The sequence below is a fragment of the Erinaceus europaeus genome, chromosome 10 (assembly GCF_950295315.1).
Source record: "Erinaceus europaeus chromosome 10, mEriEur2.1, whole genome shotgun sequence".
In the NCBI taxonomy this organism is placed as follows: Eukaryota; Metazoa; Chordata; class Mammalia; order Eulipotyphla; family Erinaceidae; genus Erinaceus; species Erinaceus europaeus.
In genome coordinates this window covers 77,226,333-77,248,314 of record NC_080171.1, presented here as the reverse complement: position 1 = coordinate 77,248,314, position 21,982 = coordinate 77,226,333, and the positions used below count along the sequence as shown (strand labels likewise).

At 38.3% G+C, this 21,982-nt stretch overlaps 1 protein-coding gene across 5 annotated transcripts in view; it reads left to right on the top strand.

Moving 5' to 3' along the window:
* Positions 1-21,982, top strand: part of GLIS3 (GLIS family zinc finger 3) — a 630,646-nt gene that overhangs the window by 9,980 nt on the left and 598,684 nt on the right. The window contains exon 2 of one of the 5 annotated variants that reach the window (XM_007525728.3): positions 8,021-8,506. The exons of 2 other annotated variants lie outside the window; for them this stretch is intronic. In XM_007525728.3, the coding sequence (XP_007525790.1) occupies positions 8,119-8,506 (388 nt within the window). In that variant the 5' untranslated portion in view covers positions 8,021-8,118. Of the gene's footprint in view, positions 1-8,015; positions 8,507-21,982 lie in introns of those variants that run through there. 2 more of the 5 variants (XM_060199781.1, XM_060199787.1) reach the window with 2 other exon arrangements.

Sequence of the window (21,982 nt, the reverse complement as noted above, 5' to 3'; positions counted from 1 at the left end):
CTAAGGGGAATTTTTTGAAAGATCAATATAACTTGATTTTTTAGATGCTTTATATACATACACACACATATATTTACTTATATGTACAAAGAGCTGTTTGTTTGCTGACCATATTTTTTGTGCTCATTACCAGGGTTTTGATGTAGTCTAAGAAATTATTTATGGCGTAAGGAATGGAAAATGTAACAAAGGCTAAATGTACCCTAAGGAAATGAAATGATGTATGAAAATTAATAATTAACTGGCTCATCAGATGAATTATAACTCTAGATGAGTCTATTAATGATATTTACTGAAGAAATGGCGTATGGTTGTAAGTAAGCACTATGGAGCTCCTATTTGGGGGATTTTCTTGAATGGATGAGTTAACATTGCTTTTCATTTGTTTAATTCACAAGGAACAGTGAGTGCCTGAAGGCTTGGTTAGAAGAAGGCAGAGTCACAATCTTTTTTCTTTTTCTTTTTTTTCTTTCTCTTCCTTCCTGGGGCCTCAGTGCTCTGATCTGACGTTTTTTTGGATAGAAAGAAAAAGATAAGAGATAGACACCGAAGCATAGAAGGTGGAGACCAGGCTTAAACCTGGTGTATATGACAAAGCAGGCATAGTACCCATATGAGTTATCTCCTTAACCCATGACTTTGTATTTTTTTTTTTTTACCGGAGCACTGCTCATGTCTGGCTTATGGTGGTGCAGGGGATTGAACCCGGGACTTTGGAACCTCAAGCATGAGAGTCTCTTTGCATAATGCTATCTACCCTCCCCATGACTTTGTATTTTTATAAAGTCAAAGTGTTCTGAGAAAACCATTGAGGGACAGGGGAAATAACATAATGGCAATGCAAAAGCTTGAGGTTCTGAGGTCCCAGGTTCAGTCCCTAGCACCCTCATAAGCCAGAGCTGTGTAGTGCTCTGGAGTCAGTCTCTCTCTCACTCTCCCTTCATATATATATTCAGTGAGATTATTAAATGGCTATATGCTTTAGTTTCCTTAGGATTTAATTTAATTTCCTTTCTGACCAGTCATAGAGGACTATGTTTTATTGAAAGTGGTCAAAGGCAAAGACTTAGTAACCCCTGTTGGTTCATGTAGCAGCATGAATATTTCATTGTTTATATCAATGAAGTATTAAAAATTCAAATGTATCAATATTTTGGATCCAAAGTATCTTAAATTTGTACATCCAGATGCTTCTTGCTTTCTCATTTCGTTTTATTTTTCTGTTGATAGCTTGGCTTAGAGTTGTAATTGGATATAGAACAAAGGAGAAATTATGCAGGAGAAATTTTTAATGTTTTATTAGTGAGTTAATATTGATTTACAAGATTGTAAGGTAATAGGGGTACAGTTCCATACAGTTCCCACCACCAGTTCCGTGTCCCATCCCCTCTATTAGAAACTTCCCTATTGTTTATCCCTCTGTGAGTATGGAGCAGAATTCTTTATGGGGTGCAGAAGGTGGGAGTTCTGACTTTTGTAATTACTTCTCTGCTAGACATGGGCATTGGCAGGGCAATCCATACCCCCTGTGCCTGTCTTTCCCTAGTTGGGTAGGGTTTTGGAGAGGTGAGGTTCCAGGATGCATTGGTGAGGTTATTTGCCCGGGGATGTTAGTATGGAATCATAGTAACATCTGGAACTTAGTGGCTGAATGTAGTAAGCTGAGACTGATTTGTTAAGATCTATAGTTGTAGATATTTGTTGTTTTGGGGAAGGGTCTGTTTTGTTCATCCTTACATGGAGTGGCCATGGAGGCCACACAGGAGAATATTTTCATACGGTGCAGAGTAAAGAACCCAGGGCCTCATTCTTGTCATAGAACTGAACAGCCTCCTCAGTCCAATATTCTACTCTTTGAGAGAAAGGGAGATATAGACACAGAAAAGGAGAAACACCATAACACTATTTTACATTGAGCTCCATCTTCCAGTGCTTCCACATACTCTGACATGGTGCTGGGGTTTAAACCCAGGCACTTTTTGCACAGCAAAATGTACATTCTACCAGGTAAACTATTTCTTAACTCAAGAACTTTTTTTTTTCCCTTTTGCAGAACTGGGCCTTTGAATGGCAATTTCATTGCTTCCAGGCTGACTTTTTCATTCAGGTAGAGAGAGAACAAAGAGCATTTCTGCACTAGAGCTTTCCCCTGGACCGTTGTGTTCTTATATGTGCTGAGGCTCAAACATGGGGTACATGCATGAAGAAGGCAGGCATCCAACCCAGTGAGCTAATGCTCTGACCATGGAAACTTAAGTTTTCAATCAAAATACATTGCTTTAAAGGAATCCTATCAGTTAAGCTTTTGATATTGTAGAGCTGTGACTTTGGTTTTTGGTAAACTGCAGACAAATTTAATCTTAATGTTGATTTTTCAAGGTACATGTTGGTTTTCAACACACTGTCTCCTATCAGTATGTGGAAGTCTCCTATCAGTACTTGTTTTGATGGAGTCAGTAGCCATGCTTTTGTTTCTACCTATTCCTCTTGCATTGAGTGCTATAAGTATAATATATATATATCCCTGTTCAGAGTAAATAGATATTTTTAAGATCTCCCTGTAGTAATAAAAAAAAGACTTCGAGGTGTGGCTTGGCATAGGTTTACACAATCGAGAGGTTTATTACATTGTGGTACAGCAGTATGGTGGACTGGTATTATTTAGGTACAAGATAGGCAAAGTAGCAAAGTGACTATGTCCATAGTGACTATGTCCATAGAGGCATGAGTCTTTTAAGCTCGTTTGACCAGAGCTGAGCTCCACATGTACAGGTCCCAGGAGAAGCGGCCATGGTAGTCCTTGAGGACGAGAGCAGGCACACTGAGAGCATAGGAAAAGACACAGGACTTCCAGCAGCCTGGAGCTGGAATAAATTATGATGCACCCACAATCCCTTGTGGGTTTGTGCTAAATTCGAACTATGTTCTTAGGCTAACGTCAGCCATATGCTAATTACATTCATTAGCCTCAGCCTTATGCTAATTACGCCCAAAATACGTGCTGTGTCACAACAATCCCCTCAGTTATCTGGAAGAATGGAATTTCAAGAGATCATAGTAATTATCACTAAGATTTTTCCAGAAGTAGGAGTTTGATGTATAATTGAATGCGCTTTTCATTCTGACTCAATGAGGATGTATCTCTCTTAAAAGTTAGGAGTTTCTCTAGTTCTTATCAAGTGGACAAAAAAAATTTTTTTTTAATTAAATTCTGGTACCTAATATAGCAGACATCTCTTGACATAATTAATGGGAAAGCTGGATAGGCAGGCATATTTTCACACAAATTTTTGTATCTTTCTTTTTTATTTAATTTCTTTATTGGGGAATTAATGTTTTATATTCAACAGTAAATACAATAGTTTATACATGCATAACTTTTCCCAGTTTTCCATATAACAATACAACCCCCACTAGGTCCTCTGTCATCCTTCTTGGATCTATATTCTCCCCACCCACCCACCCCAGAGTCTTTTACTTTGGTGCAATAAGCCAATTCCAGTTCAGGTTCTACTTGTGTTTTCTTATCTGATCTTTTTTTTCAACTTCGGCCTGAGAGTGAGATCATCCCATATTCATCCTTCTGTTTCTGACTTATTTCACTCAACATGATGTTTTCAAGGTCTATCCAAGATCGGCTGAAAACGGACAAGTCACCATTTTTTACAGCTGAGTAGTGTATATATATACCACATTATATATACCATTGTGTATATATACCACAACTTGCTCATCCACTCATCTGTTGTTGGACACCTGGGTTGCTTCCAGGTTTTGGCTATTACAAAACCTTGTGCTGCTAAGAACATATGTGTACACAAATCTTTTTGAATGGGTGTGTTGGGTTCCTTAGGATATATCCCCAGGAGAGGAATTGCAGGGTCATAGGGTAGGTCCATTTCTAGCCTTCTGAGAGTTCTCCAGACTGTTCTCCACAGAAGTTAGACCAATTTACATTCCCACCAGCAGTGTAGGAGGGTTCATTTGAGCCCCGAACCTCTCCAGCATTTGCTGCTGTTACCTTTTCTGATGTAAGATATTCTCACAGGACTGAAGTGGCATCTCGTTGTTGTCTTTATTTGCATTTCTCTGACAATCAGAGACTTGGAATATTTTTTCGTGTGTTTCTCAGCCTTTTGGATCTCTTCTCTGGTGAATATTCTGTCCATGTCCTCCCCCCATTTTTGGATGGGGTTATTTGTTGTCTTGTTGTTGAGATTTGCAAGTTCTTTATATATTCTGGTTATTAAACTCTTGTCTGATGTATGGCATGTAAAGATCTCCCATTCTGTGAGGGGTCTCTTGGTTTGGTAGTAGTTTCTTTAGCTGTGCAGAAGGTTTTTAATTTGAGGTAGTCCCATAGGTTTATTCTTGCCATAGTCTTCTTTGTAATTGGATTCGTTTCATTGCAGATGTCTTTAAAATTTATGCGGAAAAGAGTTCTGTCCATATTTTCTTCAACTATCTGATAGTTTGTGGTCTGACATCCAAGTCCTTGATCCACTTGGAGTTTACTTTTGTATTTGGTAAAATATAGTAGTTCAGTTTCATTCTTCTGCATGTTTTAAATAATTTTTTCCAATACCATTTGTTGAAGAGACTCTGCTTTCCCCATTTAATAGTCTGGGCACCTTTGTCAAAGATTAGATGTCCACAGGTGTGGGGGCTTACTTCTGGGCTCTCAATTCTATTCCACTGGTCAGTGTGTCTATTCATGTTCCAGTACCAAGCAGTTTTGATGACAATGGCCCTATAATACAATTTGCGATCTGGGAGTGTGATGCCTCTGGTTCTGTTCTTTTTTCTCAAAATTGATTTGACAATTCTAGGCCTCTTCTGGTTCCAATCTTTATTTATTTATTGGATAGAGACAGCCAGAAATTGAAAGGGAAGGGGGTGATAGGAAAGGAGAGAGACAGAGATACCAGCAGCCCTGCTTCACCACTTGCAAAGTTTTCCCCTTGCAGGTGGGAACCAGGGACTCGAACTTGGTCTTTGAACACTATAACACATATGCTTAACCAGGTGCTCCACCACCGGGCCCCATTTTCACACACATTTTGTTAGTTTTGTTTTGAAGCTGTCCCCCCCACCCCAGCTCATATACACCACTGACCTACTGGTATTTCTTTAGGAGAATAAGCACTTTGCTTTCTGAGTGTTGTTTTTAAAGTAATTAACTTGAAGTATATTTTGGTTGATATTCTTACTCTCACCTTAAAAACATCTTGAAAGTAGGAGTGTAGTTTAAAAAAGTAACAATACGGGAGTCGGACAGTAGTGCAATGGGCGCAAAGCACAAGGACCAGCGTTTAAGTATCCCGGTTGGAGCCTCTGGCTCCCCACCTGCAGGGGAGTCACTTCACAGGCGGCGAAGCAGGTCTGCAGGTGTCTGTCTTTCTCTCCTCCTCTCTGTCTTCCCCTCCTCTCTTCATTTCTCTCTGTCCTATCTAACAATGACATAAATAACAACAATAATAATTACAACAACAATAAAAAACAAGGGCAACAAAAGGGAAAATAAATAAATATAAAAAAATAAAAAGTAACAATAAGTAGATATCCAATCCAGGACATGGTACTTAATTAAGTTTGTGGTGCTTTAATTATTTTTCCTTTTTGAAAATTCACCTCTGTAGTGATCTAGCCTAATGCAAAATACTGACGTTTATGCTTTTATACACGTTCTTTCTTTCTTTTCTTTTTTTGTCGCTGCCAAAAAGACAGCTCCTTTATTTTTTTAATTAAATGGAAATGGGAATAGTCTCGAAATTTGCAGACACTTGTCACTTGGACCATGGTCAGAGTGACTCATATTTCCAGTCATGTTGGACAATTCCTCATTGTCAACAAATTACCAATATAACGTATTTATTTGACTTCTATTTTTCCTTGTTACTGAATAATGCTTTATTCTTTAGATTTAAGAGTGGTTAGAGGGGACAAGGCAGTGGTATACCTGGTTGAGCATTACCATGTACAAGGAACTGGATTTGAATTTCCAATCCCCATTTCGGGAGGGGGGGGGTGTTTCTTTAACAATGAAGCAGGTCTGCAGGTGTCTGTCTTCTTATCTCCTCTCATCAATTTCTCTCTATCAAATAAAATAGAAGAAAAAAAAGAAAAAAGTGATAAATGGCCACTGGGAATGGTGAATTCCTAGTGTTAGTACCAAGCACCAAAGATAACCCTGGTGGAAATAAAAAGAAAGAGAAAGAAAGCTCAGAATATCCTGTTTTTCTCATTGAGTGGGGGGGGGGGGGACTAAATTTCCAGTATCGACTGACAAAGCACAGAGACCAGAGATGGCTCTTGCTCATGAGTAGTCAATGAAAGAATCAGCAGACCAGCTAATAGCACAGTGGGTTCTCCTGAATGGACACAGAAGACATTCAGTTGTTTCAGTGTTGAACAAATATTACAGATATTACTGGTTTACTGCCAGTGTCTGCTTTTCATTGTTCCACAGGCAAATTTAAAGAATGTAGGTTTGGATAACTAGGATTTATTTCTCCACTCTGGGGAAGGAAAAGACTGGAGTAAGACCTGATAGAGCTTAATACTCTTGAGTGTTTCCTAGGATGAGATAGTCTGACAGCATCGTGTTACAGACTGGTAGAATTCTTAATAATATAAAAATGTTAAAATGTTAAAAATGAAGAAAACATCCCACATTGATAGTAATTTTTTAACCTTGTCAACATTTGGGTACACACAGTACACTTTGTAGAACAAACACTGATTATTTGACTTGAAAAATGAAATACTTCTTGATTTTTCTAAAGCTATTTAAAAAATATAAATGGAGTCTTTCCCAAATGATTGGCCTCCTTGATATCCTGCCCCTGAGCCATTCATTTGGGAGTTGAATTAGAAATATTTGTCTAAAATTTTGAGTAGATCATACAGAAAAAGAAATAGAAACCATCTAGGAGAGGGTACTAGCAATGCTTTGCAGTAAATCCCTATTTTCTGTATTTTTTTTTTCTGCATTGATTCATTTCCATGACTTTTATGTCAATAGAAAGGAATACAGATTGTGACTGTGTCTGTCTTGCTTTTGCTGCATTAGCAGCATTGACCTCTTTAATATGGGGAACCATGGATCAAGGGACCGAAGGACACTCCACTGATTTGTGACTAAGGAGTACTGACACTATTACTTATTAATGGATGGTGACATCCTGTGGTCAAGTCAGAACTGCTCTTGGCTCTTTCTCTACCACTTGATTCGGGATGGATGGCATGATGGACAGTGGAAGCTTCATGCTAATACAGTGATTAAACTGTGTGTGGTGCAAAGTGAACATGCTGAGAACTCACCCTTAAAAAGGCTGTTTTTTTTTTTCTACTTTGCTCATTGCTTGCCTTTTCAAGGACCTCTTAATAGTAGGTGAGTGTATTATGATGTTGATTTTGTTTCTATCCCTATAACTCAGGACCAACATGGAGCCAAACTCTAATGCTACTGTGAATATCTGGATATATATTTTTATCTTTTATATATATTTTTATCTTTTGTAAGTTTAGGGGACTATAAAAAGATTGCTTTTGGAGTGAAAGTCAAAGATAGTTTCATGTCCTCATAGTCTCATATCTGCTTTTCTGTTTGTTTACTTAAACATTTAAAGCAGTGGACTCAGAGCTCATGAAGATGATGCTTTTGAGTTTCCCCAGATTCATTGCAGCAAAAGTGAACAGATCCTCTAGAAAGCAAAATTAGTTTCATTTTGCAGGTTGGCACCAGTATAGGTTGGCTACAATGCCTAGAACACTCTATTGAGAAAGGCTCAGTGGCAAACAAAACCATGCAGTGGTCCATAATCCATACCTACCATGAATGCAGGAGGGGAGCATGCCTGCCAGTGAACTGGGTATTTATTTGATGGCCCCACTCTACATAAAAGACTGTTTGAGTGCTTCTTTTCTCCCTGATATGAATGCTACACATGTTGAAAACTCACTATAACCTGTTTTCATTTTTACTTTTAAAAATGCCCGCATTTATTTTTTTGAACAGGCTAATAACCCACACCATGGATAACTTATTGGATTTTGCCTGAAAGGAATCATTAGTGCCATTGGATATTGGGCCATCTGGCCACAGGTTTTTTCAGAATGAATGGAAGGTCATGCAGCATGAATCTCTTCCGGTCATCAGGAGCCCCACAGGGACCTGGGATGGTCAGTGGCCAACACATACCTCCCTTACGAGCCCACTCAGGGACTTCCGGCCCCTCATCTTGTGGCAGCACACCAAGCCCTGCTATTGGAAGCCTTGTTAACAATCTCCATCTCAAGATGCCCTCAGGAGGAGGGATGGCTCCTCAGAGCAACATGACCGAGAGGCCTATCCATCTGCCAATCTTAAGCTCTAGGAGACAAGTGCTCACCAATGGGAAGCCACGATTCCAGGTCAGCCAGGCCGGAGGTATGTCAGGGCCACATACTTTAAAGCCAAAGCAGCAGGAAGTTGGAAGTCCTTTTCCATCAAATCCTGGGAAAGGTAGGATTCTTTTTCTGGGATCTTATAAAAATGAATACTAATTTATTTTTCTTCCCCTAGTCCTTCTTTTGCCAGAAAGTCCTGTGGAAAAACATGGCTCAATGTAAGGATCAGAGCTAATGGTCTCTTAACAGAATGTTGCTTGTGAAGTAAGGGGTCTGTGTATATGAAGATAACGGGCAAACAGTGGTAAATGTGATGTCTTATTGGATTATGACACAGAATGGAAGGTGAAATAGGAAGATCAAAAACAGGAAGGTAGGATGGCCTGTGGTGGTAATGGAAGCATGTGATCAGCCTCAGCAAGATTTTGTTCTTTGGATACATGAAATGTGGCTGTAATTGACTAGGGCTTGAATACTGTAGATCATGGAGGAAAGGGGTGGCTGGAATTGTCATTATGCCAGTGGGGTACTAGAAGGAAAGTAGTGCTGAAAGAAAAAGGATAAACATTTGTAGAACATATAGTAGCCAATAAAATGAGGAATTCATACACACAAATGTGGAAACTTATTTTAATAAAAAAGAATAACCAATAATTTTTATGATATAAAATTATATTATAAAATTATGTCAATGTGAGGGAAGCAAAATAGAAGGGAATAATGAAAAGATACATTTTGTGTTTGTGGAGAATTAAAAACACTGGTTAACTTGAAATGCACAGAAAATATGCTTTTAATTCAAGTATATGATTACTATTACATATATTGAGTTAAAGAATAATTGTTGGATAATAGCAAGTTATTTGAATGGCAGTGATATTTTTAGAAACTAGTGTTAACTTATTGAGGTCACATGGCAAATGATATGTATGTATTTGGGCTAGAAAAAGAAAGAAAGAATATGTAGGGAAATGCAGTTTTATTATGTAGAACAAATTATTATATATTCCCAAGGCATTTTAAAACATTTGATTGAAAATGTTTATATCAAAGTGTTTACACCACTCGATAAAATTATTACCAACCTTGTAAATAGCCATTCAGTCATTTAACTCATAACCCACCCAGTTATGGTGAATAATGACTTTCTCTCTGACAAATAATACCCTGATTTTTTTTTTTCTGGTGTGGGGATAGAAATCTTGGGAGATTGGCTGTTAATTTGTATTTTTTATATAGAGAAGTTGGTATAAATGTGTACGTTAGAAAATAACAACTAAATTTATATGTAGCTTTTTCTTTATGGTCCAAAGGCTTTAAGTTATCCTGCTTTTTAGGGCTACTGATATTTAGTCTAAGTATAAAGGAAAATATCCCTAAGGGCTGTATTCAGCGTAGTTCTATCATTGTCAGACTGTGTTCATAGCATGGCAAACTAAGTTTATGAATGTCAAGCTTGTGTGTTTGCATTTTCAGGAACTGAGATCTAGCAAAAACTTTTCAGCTCATGCTTGACTAACCAACTATAACTTGCTTTTGTATATTTTTATGTTGAACTCCTGACTGGCAATAAGAATGGTGGTAATATTAATAACTTGCATTTATTGCATTATGACTTAGCATGTATCAGGCATTGTGCTAAGTGCTTTTCAACATATAGTTTGAGTTATTCTTCACGGTAGCCCCTGAATTGTGTGCTACTGATGATTAACTAATAAGGGAGCTAAAGTCTAAAAAGAATGAGTTTAACTTTGGGGTTGCCAGTCAGTCAGTAGTTTGGATATGTTACTTTGGTAGTGACCATAAGTAGCTATAATTATGAACTTAATTTAAAAAAATGCTTTGGGTACTTAAGTGATCATGAACTCCAAGAGTTAATATAGCCTGGGCCTCATGTAAAAGCAAGTACTGCTTTTTGATTCTCCTCTTGTCAGTGTTCTGGCTCTGCTCGATTTCAAAGCCTTAGTGCTTTTCTGGATCTGTGTTATTGGGACATTCATGGGCATGGATAAGAGGCTTAGACAGCTTTATTATTATACCACAGACCTTGCAGCTTGGTTGCTATCAGTAATCTGGATGTTGCCAGTAGTAGTTGAATGTGTCCCTTTCAGATCTTGGTTGACAGTTCCTAAATGAAGCCAGTAACTGGAATGTTTGAACTTCATTCGATTATTTACTCAACAAACAATTATTGAGCATATAGTGTGGGTGAGCCACTGTTTTGGAAATACAATAGCCATTAAAACGGTCCTGGCTCTCAAGGAAGAGAATGCAGACAAGTAAATAGGGTGTTAACTTAAAGCACAATTAGGGCTCTGATAGGTGTAGGCTCAGGGTGATTTGGCAACATGCGGAAGGTTTTCTAGTCTTAAGTTTGATAAGTGGATCTGGGAGGAGTTTAGGATATGTAGGTGGACACCTGAAGGATGAAGTGCTAGTCTCACAGTAATGCCTGCTCTAAGACCTCTATGTGTGTTCAGGTGCATGTATGGGGGTTGCCTAGAAATGATACTGTACATGGGGGGGAAAAGCACATTTAAACCCTAGAGGGAAAGGTCATGCTTCTTAATTTAATTAAAAATTTTTATTGCCACCAGGGTCATCACTGGGACTTGGTGTTGGCATGACAAATCCACTGCTTCTTGTGGCCATTTTTCCTTTTTTTTTTTCCTCTCTCTCTTTTTATTTTTTTATATTTATTTATATTTATTTTTCCCTTTTTTGTTGTCCTTGTTTTCTATTGTAGTTATTATTGTTGTTGATGGCGTCATTGTTAGATAGGACAGAGAGAAATGGAGAAAGGAGGGGAAGACAGAGGGGGAGACAAAGATAGACACCTGCAGACCAGCTTTACTGCCAGTGAAGCGACTCCCCTACAGGTGGGGAGCCAGAGGCTCGAACCAGGATCTTTACGGCAGTCCTTGCGCTTTGCACCACATGTGCTCAACCCGCTGCGCAACCACTGACTCCCTCTTTTCTGTTTTTTTTTCTTTTCTTTTCTTTTCTTTTCTTTTCTTTTCTTTTCTTTTCTTTTCTTTTCTTTTCATTTGATAGGACAGAGAGAAATTGAGAGCAAAGAGGATGAGGGAGAAAGAGAGACACTTGTAGCCCTGCACCACTGCTTGTGTAGCTTACTCCCTACAGATGGGGACTGGGGAAGGTCACACTCTTTATAAGCTTCCACTTGGGTCTGTATTAAGGCATACAGTGACTGAGGTAAGAGATGAGACAGAAGAGGAATAAGCAGAAGTGAGATGAAAAGTTATGATGACAATCCCAGGAATTTGAATCTGTTCTGAGGGTATTGGTGAGTTGTGGAGAAATTTTAACTTTGGGGTTGATATAATAATCTTGGGATGACATCTCTCCCTAGAATTTCCTCTGGTTTCTGCTGCTTTGTTTATAATATCATGCTCTGGAGATATGAATAACAAAGAACCTGTGATTCTGTCAGTGTGTCAATCAGACATCTCTAGAGAAACAGAACTAGTAGGAGTTATACATGTCTCCAGTAGAATATATATTTTCTCTCTATATATATTTTCTCTATAGAATATATATGTAGTTACATATATAATAAGTAGCTATTATATGTACATATTTATTTATATGTCTAGAAAGAAACAGAGTTAGAGAGAGAGAAGGTGAGAGAGAAAATTGTTCATGTGACTATGGTGACTGACAGGTGCTAAATCTGTAAGATAAGCTAGCAAGCTGGAGACCTAGAGGAGGAGATAGGTTTAGTTCTAGTCTAAGTCCAGAGGCTTGCCTGCCAGTAGTGGTGATGATATAGTTTCTTTCTGTATGAAGACTAGCAGGTTTGAGACCTAGGATGAATCAATGCTTTAGTCTGAGTATGAAGGTAGGAAAAAAAGCTAATGTTTAGTTTGAAGCAGTCATCTAGAAAATAGTAGTGTGGGCATTTTATCTTATTTATATCTTCAACTGATTGGATGAGACCCACTCACATTAGGAAAGGCGACTGGCACTTAGTCATCTTATTTATTTATTTAGTTTTATTTATTTTTAAGATTGACATCAGGATTATGATTGGAGATCAATACCTACATGAAGAATCCACGATTTCTGACAGTTTTCCTTTCACTTTTCCTTCTTTTTCCCCTTCCCCTTCCTTTTCCACACCTCCCTCCCTTCCTTTTCTCTTTTATATAGAAATAGAGAAGAATTGAGAGGGGAATGGGGAGATAGAGAGACACCTGTGACACTGCTTCACCTCTTATGAAGCTTCCTCCCCAACATAGTTGGGTACTGGGGGCTTGAACCCAGGCTCTTCTGCATGGTAATATGTGTGCTCTACCAGGTGCACCACTGCTCCCCACCCCAGTCACCTTAGTTAAATAATAATCACATCTGAAAACACTCTCGAGATCTGTTTCTTTCCTCTCCTCTCCTCTCCTGGATCAACTAGGAATACCAAAGGAGACCACCTGGGACTGAAACAAGATAGGACTAGAACAACTACAGGAACCCACCAAATCACTGGTGAGTGCAAACACTTGGCTGGTGACAGAGAGGAGCCTAGGGAGAGACTAAGTGGCTGGTAACAGTCCTATGCTCTGTCAGTTGAGACAGCACCTCCAGTCTGTCCCACCAACAAGGGGACAGCTGAAGGGAGGAGAGGACTCCCCGGAGACTCACCAAGTGCAACTCTGAGTCTCCATTGCTATTGCCCTCAAAATCTGGAGCAGCAGAGGGAAGGGCACCAGGGGACAGAGATCCAACCAGGAAATTCAGGAGAAGACCTATACCTCAGTGGCATAGCTGTGGGGCTGTAAAAGTCTCTTTGCATAGCCACCGGACTATCCCTGCCACACCCTGCCTTATCTCTTTGTTAGGAGTCAGTGATTAAGTTAGAAGCCCTCAGGCTCCCATAGCCTACAGAGAAGAAAAAAAAAAGAGAGACTTTCAAATCACTGAGCTCCAACTCAGGGATTAAAATACTATTGAAACAACTGTTAATTTCCACCACTGTGAACCCTTTAATTACCTTACTTAGACACAAGTCAATCCAGGAAATAGTGATCAGTAACTTGAAAAGTACTAAGAGAGGGAACTCATAACATAATATATAAAATGGGTAAACCAAGAAGAAGAAATATTGGAGAAACTAACCAGGACAACAGTCCAGCTAAAAGCCCCCCAAAGGGTGAAGCACAAAATAACGAGTTCAACATCCAAACATTAGCCAAGAAAATAATCACAGGAGTTAGTAAAGAGTTTGAAAGAATTGTCATCACAAATACAGGAACAACAAATGAGACACTGGAAGAAAACACTAACTATCTCAAGGTTATTAGAGAGCTGAAAGTTGAAATAGCTGAGCTAAGAACACAACTAGCTGAACAAGCTAAAACAGTATCAGAACAGGGAAACAAAATAGATGAACTCCAGAAAACAGTAGAGGGCAAGGGAATAGAATCAATGAGGCTGAACAGAATTAGCAAGATCAAGGACGAATTAGAGACAACTAAAAAAGAAGTAAGAGATCTCAAAAAGAGATTAAGAGATGCTGAAAACAACAACAGAGACCTATGGGATGACTTCAAAAGAAACAATATATGCATTATTGGCTTACCAGAGGAAGAAAGAGAGGGAGAGGAAGAAAGCGTTCTTCAGGCCATAATAGCTGAAAGCTTCTCTAGTCTAGACAACATCAAAGACATAAAGATTCAAGAAGCCCAGAGGGTCCCAAACAGAATTAACCCAGACTTAAAGACACCAAGACACATCTAATTTAGAATGGAAAGGAATAAGGATAAAGAAAGGATTCTGAAGGCTTCAAGAGAAAGACAAAGAGTCACCTACAGAGGAAAACCAATAAGATTAGCAGCAGACTTCTCCACACAAACACTAGAGGCCAGAAGAGAATGGCAAGATATCTATCGAGTGCTCAATGAGAAGGGCTTTCAACCAAGAATACTATATCCTTCTAGACTGTCATTCAGACTAGATGGAGGCATCAAAACCTTCTCAGACAAGCAACAGTTGAAGGAATCAACTATCAACAAGCCTTCCCTGAAGGAAGTTCTGAAAGGTAATCTATAAACAGTCAGACCATCATAAATAGGACATATCAGAACACTCTAAAACTCTACAAGAATGGCATTAAAATATCTTCAATCTTTGATATCAATAAATGTCAATGGCCTGTATTCACCTATTAAAAGACACAGGGTAGGAAGATGGATCAGAAAATACAACCCAACAATATGCTGTCTACAGGAAACCCACCTAACTCAACAAGACAAGCACAGATTTAAAGTGAAAGGATGGAAAACTATCATACAAGCCAATGGCCCACAAAAAAGGGCAGGAACAGCTATTCTCATATCTGACATGATAGACTTTAAAATAGATAAGATTACAAAAGATAGGAATGGACACTACTTAATGCTCAGAGGATCAGTCAATCAAGAGGACTTAATAATTATTAACATCTATGTACCCAATGATAAGCCATCTAAATACATCAAACGTCTACTGAAAGAGCTACAGCAATATATTAACAGCAACACAGTCATAGTAGGGGACTTCAACACCTGACTCTCTCAACTTGACAGATCATCCAGGCAGAAAATCAGTGAAGACATAAGGGAGCTAAAGGAAGAGATAGATAAACTAGAACTATTGGACATTTTCAGAGTCATTCATCCCAAGAAACTGGAATATACATTTTACTCAAATCTACATGGGTTATTCTCAAGGATAGACCATATGTTAGGCCACAAAGACAGCATCAGCAAATTCAAGAGCATTGAAATCACCCCAAACATCTTCTCAGACCACAGTGGAATTACACTAACTCTTAAGACCACAGTGGAATTACACTAACTCTTAACAATCAACAAAAGATTAGTAATAGTCCCAAAATGTGGAAGCTCAACAGTACACTTCTTAACTTCTTCTGGGTTAAAGAGGAAATCAAGGAAGAAATCAAAATGTTTCAAGACTTCAATGAAAATGAAGACACAAGCTATCAAAATATTTGGGACACAGCTAAGGTAGTACTGAGAGGAAAGTTCATAGCTATACAAGCACACATTAGAAAACAAGAAAAAGCACAAATAAACAGCCTAATTGCACATCTTAAAGACCTAGAAGAAGGAGAACAAAGGAACCCTAAAGCAACCAGAAAGACAGAAATCACTAAAGTTAGGGCAGAAATAAGTAACATTGAGTGTTGTTTTCGACGGGCTGGCTTCACGGGCGGGTAACAGACGACCAGGGACTCATGGTTGAGTTGTAAGTAGTATCTCTTTATTCATGCAGGACGCAGCACAATCTCAGCTGAGCTAAGCTAAACTAACTACTACAGTCTTGTCCTTATAAATATACTAGCCCAGTAGGGTGGGAACAGGATGTGACGCAGAGAGGGTGGAGAGAAAAGTGACTGGTGAAAATCAGGGTATGACAAGGAGAGGGGGCGGAGCAGGTGAGAATTCTACCACTAAACCACCAATGCCCTGGAGGGAAGGTGGTGCTTGTTAACAGAGGTTATGTAAATAGAATACAGTGTTATGTAAATAGAATGCAGGGGGGATTAAACCAAATGAAACAGAAGGGGTTTTTAGAAGCATACCAATAATTGAGAATAAGAAAACCATACAAAAGATCAAGGAAAATAAATGTTGGTTCTTCAAAAGAGTGAACTAAATTGACAAACCTTTAGCCAGACTCACAAAACAAAAAAGGGAGAAGACCCAAATAAATTGTATAGTAAATGAAAGAGGAGATATCACAACAGACACCGCAGAAATTCAACATATCATGCGAGGCTTCTATGAACAACTATATGCCACCAAACTAGAGAACCTGGAAGAAATGGACGATTACCTAGATACCTATCAACTTCCAGAACTAACTAAAGAGAAAGTAGATAACATGAACAGGCCCATCACAGCCAATGAAATTGAAACAGTTATCAAAAATCTTCCCAAAAATAAAAGTCCTAGACCAGATAGTTTTACAAATGAATTCTATAAAACCTTCAAAGAAGAACTAATACCTCTACTTTTAAAAGTCTTCCAGAAGATTGAAGACCCTGGAATACTCTCTGCCAGCTTCTATGAAGCTAACATCACTCTGATACCAAAAGCAGACAGGGACACAACCAAAAAAGTAAACTACAGACCAATATCTCTGATGAACATAGATGCTAAAATACTGAACAAATTTCTAGCCAACCGGATACAGCAGTATATTAAAAAGATTGTTCATTATAACCAAGTGGGGTTTATCCCAGGCATGCAAGGTTGGTTTAATATATGTAAATCAATCAATGTGATCCACCACATCAACAAAAGCAAGACCAAAAACTACATGGTCATATCAATAGATGCAGAGAAAGCCTTTGACAAAATATAACATCCCTTTATGATCAAAACACTACAAAAAATGGGAATAGATGGATAATTCCTGAAGATAGTGGAGTCTATATATAGCAGACCTATAGCCAACATCATACTCAATGGTGAAAAACTGGAAGCATTTCTACTCAGATCAGGTACTAGACAGGGCTGCCCACTATCACCATTACTATTCAACATAGTGTTGGAAGTTCTTGCCATAGCAATCAGGCAGGAGCAAGGAATTAAAGGGATACAGATTGGAAGAGAAGAAATCAAACTCTCTCTATTTGCAGATGACATGATAGTATACACAGAAAAACCTAAGGAATCCAGCAAGAAGCTTTTGGAAATCATCAGGAAATACAGTAAGGTGACAGGCTACAAAATTAACATTTAAAAGTCAGTGGCATTCCTCTATGCAAACACTAAGCTAGAAGAAATTGAAATCCAGAAATCAGTTCCTTTTACTATAGCAACAAAAACAATAAATATCTAGGAGTAAACCTAACCAAAGAAGTGAAAGACTTGTATACTGAAAATTATGAGTCACTGCTGAAGGAAATTGAAAAAGACACAAAGAAGTGGAAAGATATTCCATGTTCATGGGTTGGTAGAATTAACATCATCAAAATGAATATACTACCCAGAGCCATCTACAAATTTAATGCTATCCCCATCAAGATCCCAAGCACATTTTTTAGGAGAATAGAACAAATGCTACAAATGTTTATCTGGAACCAGAAAAGACCTAGAATTTCCAAAACAATCTTGAGAAAAAAGAACAGAACTGGAGGCACCACATTCCCAGATCTCAAATTGTATTATAGGACCGTTGTCATAAAAACTGCTTGGTACTGGAACATGAATAGACACACTGACCAGTGGAATAGAATTGAGAGCCCAGAAGTGAGCCCCCACACCTATGGACATCTAATCTTTGACAAAGGGGCTTAGACTATTAAATGGGGAAAGCAGAGTCTCTTTAACAAATCGTGTTGGAAACAATGGGTTGAAACATGCAGAAGAATGAAACTGAGCCACTGTATTTCACCAATGAAATTGGTGAAATTTCACTTGGAATTTACAAAAGTAAATTCCAAGTGGATCAAGGACTTGGATGTTAGACTACAAACTATCAGATACTTAGAAGAAAATATTGGCAGAACTCTTTTCCGCATAAATTTTAAAGACATCTTCAATGAAACGAATCCAATTACAAAAGAAGACTAAGGCAAGTATAAACCTATGGGACTGCATCAAATTAAAAAGCTTCTTCACAGCAAAAGAAACCACCTCTCAAACCAAGAGACCCCTCACAGAATGGGAGAAGATCTTTAAATTCCATACATCAGACAAGGGTTTAATAACCAGCATATATAAAGAGCTTGCCAAACTCAACAACAAGACAACAAATAACCCCATCCAAAAATGGGGGGAGGACATGGACAGAATATTCACCAGAGAAGAGATCCAAAAGGCTGAGAAACACATGAAAAAATGCTCCAAGTCTCTGATTCTCAGAGAAATGCAAATAAAGACAACAATGAGATACCACTTCACCCCTATGAGAATGTCATACATCAGGAAAGGTAACAGCAGCAAATGCTGGAGAGGTTGTGGTGTCAAAGGAACCCTCTTACACTGCTGGTGGGAAGATAAATTGGTCCAATCTCTGTGGAGAATAATCTGGAGAACTCTCAGAATGCTAGATATGGACTTACCGTATGATCCTGCAATTCCTCTCCTGGGGATATATCCTATGGAACCCAACATATCCATCCAGAAAGATTTGTGTACACATATGTTCTTAGCAGCACAAGGTTTTGTAATAGCCAAAACCTGGGAGCAACCCAGGTGTCCAACAACAGATGAGTGGATGAGCAAGTTGTGGTATATATACACAATGGAATACTACTCAGCTGTAAAAAATGGTGACTTCACTGTTTTCAGCCGATCTTGGATGACCTTGAAAACATCATGTTGAGTGAAATAAGTCAGAAACAGAAGGATGAATATGGGAAGATCTCACTCTCAGGCCAAAGTTGAAAAAAAAGATCAGATAAGAAAACACAAGTAGAACCTGAACTGGAATTGGCGTATTGCACCAAAGTAAAAGACTCTGGGTTGGGTGGTTGGGGAGAATACAGGTCCAAGAAGGATTCAGAAGGCCTACTGGGGGTTGTATTGTTATATGGGAAACTCGGGAATGTTATGCATGTACGAACTATTGTACTTACTGTTGAATGTAAAACATTAATTCCCCCCCCAAAAAAAATCAGAAAAAAAAAGGAAAAAAAAAAAAAAGAAAACACTCTCATAGGAACTCCCAGAATAATACTTAACAATATAATCTGGTCCAATTGACACACAAAATAACACATAAAACTAGCTCATTGCTTTGTGGCCAAGTGCAGCTTACATGATTGCTAAGGAAATGCACTGTTATTACGCTCAGCTGGTATAGTTTACACTATACAATACATAAAAACTCAGGTTCAAGTCCCAGGTACTACATGGGAGCACCACATTCCACAGATAATGTGATGTTTACTTTATCTCTGTCTCTTCCCTCTGTGTTTCCCTCTTTATCTTACATTGAAAATAGTTCTCTAGGAGTGGTGGAATCATTCCAAACAAAATAAGTGGTTATACCACTGCTTAGGACCTCAGTGGAGCTGTACACAGAAATATAGCAGTTTTCTGACTTGAAGAATGGAGAATACTCCAATGTTAGTCTCACAGGACTCAATGATTTAATGTAATGTCTGTGCTACTTAAAGGTTAAGTTCTGCTCAGGTGAAAACTCAAATTACGGTTTTAATATTATTGGGTGTGGTTCTTAGTGCATCCATGGCACTGGGGTGCCTCAGCAAATTCAGGGTGAGAGCTAGTGGTATATATATTCAGTTTTGAAGGAAACAGGGATATTCAACATCCTTTGAACATCATGCAAACCATTAGCTTTAGTACACATGTTTTTGACTTTGTTTTATGTTTAGCTAGGACCTCATACATGTAAAATTACATTGCTCCTAGGCTGACCCCCCCCCCCCCCTCACTGCTTCTTCCTTCTTCTAGTTGATAGTTTCAGAAAGAGAGAGGCAGACAGTTAGAGAGAGATGTGGGCAGGGAGTGCACCTACAAGAGGACTAGGGCAGCACTGTGCTGTGGTAGCCCTGTGTGCTGCTGGGTTTTGAATGGGAAGGCATGCGTCTTAAATGCCATTTTGTATGTGGCGAGGCATGCACCCTACAGGTGAGCTATCTCCCAGCCCCACAGCCTCACAGTTTGAATGGTAGATTGTACTGTTCTCCTTTTGGTGATGTTTTATCTTTGAAAAACTACATAATAATTGGAGTTTTAAGAAAAGCATGTACATTGCACATTTATACTTATTGAAGCATTATTCACAATTGCTAAAAAGTAAAAGCAATCCAAGTGTTCATAAACAGATGTGTGGGTGAATAAAACATGTCATATATAGAAAGTAGAATAATATTCAACCTTCAAAAGGAAGGAAATTTTCACACATGCTACAATATCTGAACCTTGAAGACTTCATACTAAGTGAAATATGCCAGTCACAGCAAGATGAATATTGTCTGTTTCCTTTTATATGATGTTCCTACAGTAGTCAAATTCATAGAGACACAGAATTGTTATGGGCAGGCGGAAGACAGAGAAAGAGTAGCTAGTGTTTAATTTTGGTAGTTTCAGTATATAAAACTGAAAAATTCTGGTTAAAACAAAAAGATGGGGAAGGAAGATAGCATATGGTTATACAAAAAAACTTTCATGATTAAGGCTCTCACGTCCCAGGCTCACTCTCCAGCACCACCATAAACCTGTGCTCAACAGTGCTTGGTTAAAATAAAATTTAAAAGTGTATGTAATTTAGATTTTGCTATAATACACAAAAAAAGAAAATTCTAAGTGAATATCAAGCGTGGGATAGAAGATGAGGATGGTGAAAGTCAATTTCATTCCAATGTTTGGGAAGTATTAGAAGGTCCAATTGGGATGTATATATCCCATCATCATTAAGTATGGTTATTTAAAAAATGAAGTAAGATTATTTTTAATTTAGGTGTGCTACTTTTTTTTTTAAAACAGCTAATAAGTTGTTCGTACACAAAATTCCTAGGTTCTTGATACCTAACTGCTTAATAAATGAAATTATTAGGTGTTTCTTTTGGCTTGAGGGCAGCATGGAAAAAATTCACCCAGGCACAAAGGACGAGCTGAAAATATTTGGGAACCTCTGTCACAGGAGTTTATTTTCCTCAGGTGAAGAGTAGGCCTGGGTAGGTGACTGACACTGATGGTTGGAATCTCAAGGAGGTTAGACTCTGGATCATGGAATTTCCATTAGTCTTTTTATTTTCATGGTTATACAATGACTGCCTCATTCAAGCTTCAACAACTAAGTCCATCTTCTGAGAAGCAGAAGGGAGGAAGATAGACAAAAAGCAAGAAGACAAAAGGAGCAGTTCCCTCCCCCTCAGAACTGACCTCTTTTAAGTGACTTCCTCATGAGTCCCATTCAATTTTCCCCACTTAATTATTCAGTCTTTTAATTTCATTGTTCACTGCTGAATTTGCTTTTTATTTTTAAAATAGATATTTTAGATTTTGTTTCCTATTATTTTGTACTGCTTTATTATATTATCTTGTATTTTACTTTTTAGTATTTGTTTTCTACCTTTGGGTCTCTCTCAAGTAAGTTTAGCCTCTTGAAAGTAAGTTGCTCTCACAGAAGTATGATGATGGGTATGATGTGGAACTTTCTACCTCCATAATCCTAATATCCTATAGTGTCATTATCAGATCACTAAGAAAAATTAATATTCTCTCTCTCACACACATACATACACACACACGTAAGTTTCTGATATTATGATATTCTACCTCCAAATTCCTAAGAAGTTATTTTTTAAGCTGTCTAGCCAGAATACATAAATTAGGAATACAATGATAGCTTACCTGGTAGGACAACTGTCTTGCCATGTTCAAGTCCCCATACCACATGGGGCTGCCATGGCATCAGGAGAGACTCTGGTGCTGAGGTGTCTCTCCTCTTTGCTTCTCTCTGTCTGAAATAAAAAGAATAAGAAAGTTGGCTTGGAAGTTGTGGAACTTCACATGTGTGAGTTCCCAGTGCTGAAAAGAAAAGAATTTAAGACTTAATAAAAGTGTCTAGATTGAAAAAAAAAAGCATTTAA